This window comes from Papaver somniferum, chromosome 8 (genome assembly GCF_003573695.1).
Source record: "Papaver somniferum cultivar HN1 chromosome 8, ASM357369v1, whole genome shotgun sequence".
In the NCBI taxonomy this organism is placed as follows: domain Eukaryota; kingdom Viridiplantae; phylum Streptophyta; class Magnoliopsida; order Ranunculales; family Papaveraceae; genus Papaver; species Papaver somniferum.
In genome coordinates, this window is record NC_039365.1 from 160,950,728 (window position 1) to 160,958,679 (window position 7,952).

The 7,952-nt window shown below is 34.4% G+C and overlaps 1 protein-coding gene across 1 annotated transcript; it reads left to right on the top strand.

The window, feature by feature from the left end:
- The first annotated feature begins 4,490 nt into the window (after positions 1-4,490).
- Positions 4,491-6,558, top strand: LOC113303744 (cytochrome P450 71A9-like). Its single transcript, XM_026552824.1, has 2 exons — positions 4,491-5,526; positions 5,622-6,558. Exons 1-2 carry the CDS (start codon positions 4,567-4,569, stop codon positions 6,228-6,230), a joined length of 1,569 nt encoding a protein of 522 aa, XP_026408609.1. The 5' UTR covers positions 4,491-4,566; the 3' UTR covers positions 6,231-6,558.
- Positions 6,559-7,952: the final 1,394 nt, after the last annotated feature.

The window sequence follows — 7,952 nt, forward strand, 5'->3', positions numbered from 1 at the left end:
ATTAATTTCTAAAACCTGAAAGAGTACCATTCGGGAACGAACGTACTTGTATTTTTGGATTTGATAGTCAATTTCATACCAACTCTTATAATTTGTTTTGACTTTTTGCCGGCGCTTTTCTTACTTTTATAAGAATCCCATTAACCAATAACCTTAAAAATCCTTTCCCCAATCACACAGCTCCCTACACATTGATCAATTGTAGCGGATGATGCTTTCAGAGCAGAATCAATTATCAATTGCTCCACTAAACAAGGATCTGACCCTGTCTCAACATATGTTGACACGGGTAAAGGAGATACCACTTGTAAATCTAGGTTCTCCAATCCTTTCCCAATTGTCAGATTTTATTTTGCAATCTCAATCCCAACTCCATTTGTCACATTCCTTCTCTTAATGCAACCATCTACCTGATTATTTGTTTTGAATACAGAATAATGAACATTGTTCAAATCGTTTATTGTGTTTGTGTCACCCCCTTCTACAATGGAAGCATCTTTTTCACTAACCACTGTCACCGACTTTGGATTGTGCTGCTGGTTTTTCGTGTTAGTCCAAAGATTCTTCTTCTTTCCCCCTTGACAAGAGTAAGATTTAGGTTTATGTTCAAACAATAAACACTAGAAGAAATTCTTATCTACACAAGAATTTTCATCATTTGAGCAATCACTCTCAACAGAGCAAAACTTCAATCAGTCAGAACTTATCTTATTTCGAACTCAACAGTTCACTGCAGAATACACAACACATCCACATCCACATCCTTGATCATCATTGTTCTCACGCACTTCTCAACTTCCCTTCTACAGATCGACCCATCCTCTCTTGTGAGTGAATTGACTATGGAACAACCATTGTCTTGGTTTAGGTCTGAGTCCTACATATTGATCTCTCGAACTCAAAGCGCTCCCGTGCAGTGCATCTGTTTGCAAAAGGTTAAAGCAGTTTGGTCGGTCCAAAGGTCCTCCTCCGCGCGGTCGTCTCTTCACTTTTCCTAAAAAAGCAGCAAATCGTTTATCTCCCATCAACACATAGTTTGCAATGCTTATACTTACAAGATTTCGGATTTAGAACTTTATATATTTACAAATAAGACATGGCATATACACGTCAAGAAAAGGGACACGGATTGTCATGACACGTGGAAAATACACATGGAAGACATATGGAAAAAAGAAACAAAACTAGATTTAATATATCTTTGAAAATAAAACATGACATATACATGTCAAGAAAAGGAAAATCGATCATGACACAAAGGATATACACATAAAAAAAAGAAAAAACATCTTAGACGCGGGCAAAAAAGAAGTAAAACCAAATGCAATATACACTAAGGGATCAAAGTAAAAATCAATCAGTTAAATGGACAGCGTGTGAAGCATGCTTTATTACATTGGGTTTGCATCTATATCTTATATATTATTCTAACATCTTTAAATAGGATTCGCTAATCCCTTCGGGACTTAATCTGGTTCAATAAATGGAACGTTCCATATACTTAAGTAATCTTAAAAATAATGATCTCTATGTATTTACTTCGTCGATAAGTTAAACTATATTTTTTATTAAAGAAAATTAAGTTGCTCAGCGTCAAGTGCGCTGAACTATTTATACATGTTCACAACGTGTCGTTGTATTCTTGTAATATGCAAAACAAGTCACTAGCTTTTAACGATAAATTCTTATTTCAACCTTTTCATTTTAATAACTTTATATATCAATAAATCTTAAAAATGATGATATCTATGTATTTATTTCCTCGATAAGTTAAACTACAATTTTTTAGTAAAGAAAATTAAGTTGCTCAGCGTCAAGTGCGCTGAACCGTTTATGCATGTTCGCAACGTGTCATCGTATTCTTGCAATATGCAAGACAAACATATTTTGGAATGCTAGATTCTCATTTCAAACTTTTCATTTTAATAACTTTGTATATCTATAGATCTTATAAAATGATGATATCTATGTATTTATTTCCTTGATAAATGTTCCCAACGTATCGTTGTATTCTTATAATATGCAAGACAAATAACATAGTTTGTAATGCTAGATTCTTATTTCAACCTTTTCATTTTAATAAATTTGTGTATCTATAGATATTAAAAATGATGATCTTTATGTATATATTTCCTCGATAAGTTAAACTACATTTTTTTTATCAAAAAAAAAAGTTGCTCATCGTCAATTGCGCTGAACCGTTTATACATGTTCACAACATGTCATTGTATTCTTGTAATATGCAAGACAAACATAGTTTGTAACGCTAAATTCTCATTTCAACCTTTTCATTTTAATAACTTTTGTATATCTATAGATCTTAAAAATGATGATCTCTATGTATTTATTTCCTAGATAATTTAAACAACATTTTCTTATTAAAGAAAATTAAATTGCTCAACATTAAGTGCGCTGAACTATTTTTACATGTTCGCAATGTGTCGTTGTTTTCTTGTAATATGCAAGACAAATAGCATAGTTTGTAACGCTAAATTCTCATTCAACCTTTTCATTTTAATAAATTTGTATATCTATAAATCTCAAAAACGATGGTATCTATGTATATATTTCCTCGATAAGTTAAACTACATTTTTTTTATTAAAGAAAATCAATTTGTTTCAGCGTCAAGTGCGATGAATCGTTTATTCATGTTCGCAACGTGTCGTCACATTCTTGTAATAGAAAGATAATTAACATCGTTTGTAACGCTAAATTTTCATTTCAATATTTTCATTTAATAAGTTTATATATCTATAAATAGAGCATGAACTCATTCTATTAGGTATTCTATCTCAGCATTACATTTTTGATTTGTGATGCTCATTCTTTTCAATTTCCTTAAATATTATCAACAACTATGAATGCATGCAAGTTTTCATACCATGTATATGTTTATAGGAACTTCAAGTTCAGGCAAAAAATAAATCTTCCTCGGTTTATCGAAAAAATAATCAGATTAATTTTGAAACAACTCAAAATGGGTAGTGTTACTCAAAATCCAATAATGAAGTCATAGGTTTGATCCTAATTTACGCTCACAAACATCCTCTTCGAATCCATGTAACTAATAAGATGTGGACGAGGGATGTTGTTTGGTGCCATAACGAAGAATCAAAACGAGGAAGGTGCATGGGTGGAAAGGTAAATCTCGTTGTTGGAACATCTTGTTTTCGTCATTGAACCATCTATCGATATTGGGAAAACCCTGACGAATTTTGTCTGAAAGGTTCTTACAGAGTGATATTGACTATAAGGGTCAATACTTTGAGTTGTTACCATTTGGGGGTGGAAGAAGAGGCTGTCCCGGTATCAGTTTCTCGGTGGTGCTTCTCGAACTTGTCCTGGCAAATTTATTGTATTGCTTTGACTGGAGATTTCCTTCCGAGATGAAAATAGAGAATGTTGATATGAGTGAAGCTTTCGAACTTACGACGCATAAGAAGATTCCTCTATGCCTTTTAGCTGATAACCGTAAATGATGAGCACAATTTTTTTTTTATGGAGAACCATAAAACCACTTTATCTTTTTGAAATGGAGGGAATACAATACGAAAAATAAAGGTAATAAGGAAACTTGGACATATTAGCTAGCTTCACATGTGACAGTATTTATCCCCTACTCGAGCCAAGGGAAAATAGTATGGCCATTGATTCCAGCAGATTATTCGGGAGGCAACGACATAATCCAGCCTTTGATTGAAGGAGATTAGATCACTTCTCCAATTTTGGGTCAAGTACAAAAGAGCCAACAACTTACCTCTCTTTTTCTCTTTATAGTTATTTCTCTTTACAGTTAAACCGGAGTCACATGCTCAAATAAGCTCCCTCGCTGTATAATTTTTTTTCGTTACATCAATTTGTGTCAGCTGATCTGCAAGTTATTTTGGATCAGAACACTGTTGTATATTTAAATGAGAAAAAAAAAAACATGAGGGGTCTAAGCTTTAATGCATGGTGGTTGAGTAACACAACAACAATTGAACACATGTCCTGATATGTTGAGAAAGGTTTATGGAAATTTTTCTAATATACACCCATTTGATAACCTACACAAGTCAATTTACAAATCTACACCGATTTGCGAAAGGTTCTGCACAAGTCAATTTTGAAAAGACGACTCCAATGAATCTCTCTACTTTTTCTCTTTCATTGTTTGAACTGGACTTCTGAACGGTTGTTGAGTTGATGAACACTCGATTCACTCTATATTTTGCGACTAAGATTAACCTGGTGCTAATTGTGGACTGTTGAAATCATGTCTCATCCAGCAAGTATGGTATACCTCTATATACAACAAAATGGTACGCCTAACGGTGGTTAGAGGTTTTATTCAAAAAACGGACGGAATTATTGTAACAGATGTAGTTTAGAAATATTGTAAAAAATGGGTATAGTTTAGAAAACACATTATCAAATGGGTGTATATCATAAAAATCCCCGAGGTTTATCTCTTGTAAATAAAGGTAGGGACCATATTTGAGTATGGATTACAAGCAAAAGAAAAAATGAGAATGATCCAGAACAGATAACATACGAACCACATTTGAGTATGGATTACTTTTTTAATGGAATACCCAGCTAGCTCAAGGAAGAACTTGCTAAAGCTTATTACGATGAGATCTCATTACCACGACGACTACTGCTACCATCTCTTGATTCTTCTACTTGTGTTTGCCACAACTTTGTTGGTGCTGTTGTGGAGAAGACAACGAAATGGGGTACGGCCGAGATTACCACCAGGTCCAAGAAGGATTCCGTTAATTGGAAACTTGCATCAGCTTGGCAACGACTTACCGCATGTATCACTACAGAAGCTTTCTAATGAATATGGTCCTTTGATGTTTCTTAAACTAGGTTCAATTCCAACTTTGGTTGTCTCTTCAGCCGATATGGCCAAGGAGATCTTCACAATTCATGATCGTGTGTTTTCAAATCGACCCATGTTTTATGCTCCCGCAAAACTATCTTATGGTTATTCCGATATTACCTTTTCTCGTTACGGTGACTACTGGAGGGAAGTCAAGAAAATAGCAACGATGGAGCTCTTAAGTGCCAAGAAGGTTCTTTCATACCGAGCTGTGAGAGAAGAAGAGGTTGCCTTTGCAATTAATCTAATTCGTACATCTTCCTCTTCTTCGGTTCCTATCAATCTAAGTGAGATGCTGCTTCGTCTTATAAACAACGTAGTTTGTCGAGTTGCTTTTGGGTTAAAGTACGAAGAGGATGGCAAGAATAAGATCTACCTGACGCTTCAAGAAACAGAAAACTTGCTTGCTGGATTTAGTACTGCAGATTTGTTCCCGTGGATGAGTTGGATTCACAAGTTCGATGGATCAGACAAGAAACTAGACAAGAACTTTGGGCGTATGGATGAATTCTATGATAAAGTAATCGATGAACATATTTGTCGATGTTCATTGAAAACTGGTGTTGAGGAGGACTTTGTCGACGTTCTACTACGAGTGCAAAAAGACCCTAGTCAGGGAATTAGCCTCACTAGAGATAATATCAAAGGAATTCTCATGGTTGGTTTTAGTTTTTCTATCATTAATTCCTAGTCTTTCAATTATATATCTCCCCTCGCACTCTGATGATTTCTAACTTTGAATGGATTTTACAGGACACATTTGTTGCTGGAACTGATACTTCTGCTGCGACACTGGTTTGGACTATGGCGGAGCTAATCAGGAACCCAACAACCATGAAGAGAGCACAAGATGAGGTTAGATCGGTAATTGGAATTAAGGAGATGGTAAAAGAAAGTGATCTTCATAAACTAAGTTACACGAAGTTAGTGATTAAGGAAGCATTCAGGCTGCATCCTCCTGCGCCATTATTAGTTCCAAGAGAAACTAGAGAGAAATGCACAATCAACGGATACGACATTCCAATCAAAACAAGCGTTCTTATCAATGCAAAAGCAATCTCGACCGACCCAAAGCATTGGAGAAACCCAGACGAATTTCTTCCTGAAAGATTCCTAGACAGTAATATTGACTATAAGGGTCAAGACTTCCAGTTGTTACCATTTGGGGGCGGAAGAAGAGGTTGTCCCGGAATCAGCTTCTCGGCGGTGCTTGTCGAACTAGTCCTTGCAAATTTACTGTATGGCTTTGAATGGAAATTGCCTTCGGATATGAAAATAGAGGAAGTTGATATGAGTGAAGCTTTTGGACTTACGATGCATAAGAAGGTTCCTCTCTGCCTTTTAGCTGGTAACCATAAATGATGAGTCTAAATTTGTTTTAACGGAGGAAGCACCTTGATCATAAAATCTGAAATTATCATTTTGTGGAATAGGCGGATGATTCATACCTGAAATCCATTTATCCAGCCAGATTTTTATATCTTCACCATTATTGATTTCCATGAAATAATGTTGCTGAAGAATCTTTAAACCTTTAGAAATGTCATTCTAAGTGTAGGAGCAGTTTTTTGCTTCTATATACTGATGAATGATGTTTTTTCCTTTCTCTTTCTGATCGCGCTAGTATAGAAACGGCTTACTGTTTGTAATTAAAATTAAATGAACATTGAAATGGGCTTCATACTTGATATTTTGGAGGAGTTCTTTTGGAACCGTTTTTTCGGGAACCATTCCTTTTTCATGGACCATCATTTCATTTTAGAAGGTCATCATGAAGTAAATCTAAGTCGCCTTTTATATAGGTATTTATGTTGATACGAAAATTGCCCTTTATAATTATGAGTGTAAAATTAGTTAGTTTCATGATTGGTTAGTTAATTGATTAAGTTAAGTTAATTAGTGATTATTAGGTTAAATTTAAAAGTGAAGAAAAATTATTGGGAGAGAAGAAGAAGAGGGTTTGACTCTTTTTTTTTTCTTTGAGATGGTTCATTTCGAAATGAGGGTTTTGTGTACATACGTATACTTCAAATTTATTTAATGTTGTTTGAATTGGCAAAATTTTTGAAAAAATGAAAATTTTATAAACTAATTTCGTCTATGGCAATAAAGTTCGGCTACGACATTTGAAGATAAGGTAGCCTAACTCACATGCAAGTGTAGTTCGTCTAAGATTTCTGAAGACACGGGTAGCCGAACTCAGCTTTGATGGACATTTTTCTTTCAAAAAAAAAGTTCGGTTAGGAGAAAAAAAATTACGACTTAATCGAACTCAATGTATAGGTTTCAGAGAAAATTTCAGTTAGGAGAAAAAAATTGCGACGTAACCAAACTAAAATTTTGGCTAGGAGAAAAAAAATACGACATAACCGAACTTTTCTAAAACTCCATTAAAGCTGAGTTCGGCTAGTTCGACAAAGTTTTTCACATAATTCCTAACCGAAATTTTCTTTGCAACTTGCATTTTCAACTCATTTTGATGCTTACTACTCATTTTTTTCAACCAAAACAGAATCGCAAGTAACGGGTTTGTGGAAATTTCTTTGAATTGACGACGACCAAGAAGAGGGAATAAGAGAAGAAGATGAACCCACTAAAAATAATGGGTTTGTATAAAGTTGAATTTAATGGGTTTGTTATAATTTTGATTTTGTTTTGTTAATTGACTTTGTTAGGTTATTTATATAGCTGGTTATTAGGTTAATTATAAATTAAATTAGGTTAAGGGTAGGTTAGTCATTTCCATTTTTTAGGACACCCTTTATAACGGTAGGGTACATATTCTTATCACATAATGGTCCCCCACCAGAAAACAGAGGTGCCCAAAAAATGGTTCTTCTTTTGGAGTATGAATCTCCTTTTATACCGCTGTCAATCTGTCACCATATTTTTTCTAAAACACCGATTAAATGAATACATGACTCAACTTAATCTCATCTCGAGTGTACTCGGAAATATTTTCAAAATAACAAACAGAACACGAAGACAAATCCCCATTTAAATGACTTTTTACATGTTTTTAACCAATAACAAAAAGTTTCTGGAAATTCATAAACTTAAATAAAGTCATTATTCACTAACAAG

Bases quoted from the DNA above. Each gene is read 5' to 3' on its own strand.
- LOC113303744 (XM_026552824.1), top strand. From the start codon at position 4,567: ATGGAATACCCAGCTAGCTCAAGGAAGAACTTGCTAAAGCTTATTACG. The intron at 5,527-5,621 runs GTTGGTTTTAGT...TGGATTTTACAG, and splicing joins ATATCAAAGGAATTCTCATG to GACACATTTGTTGCTGGAAC.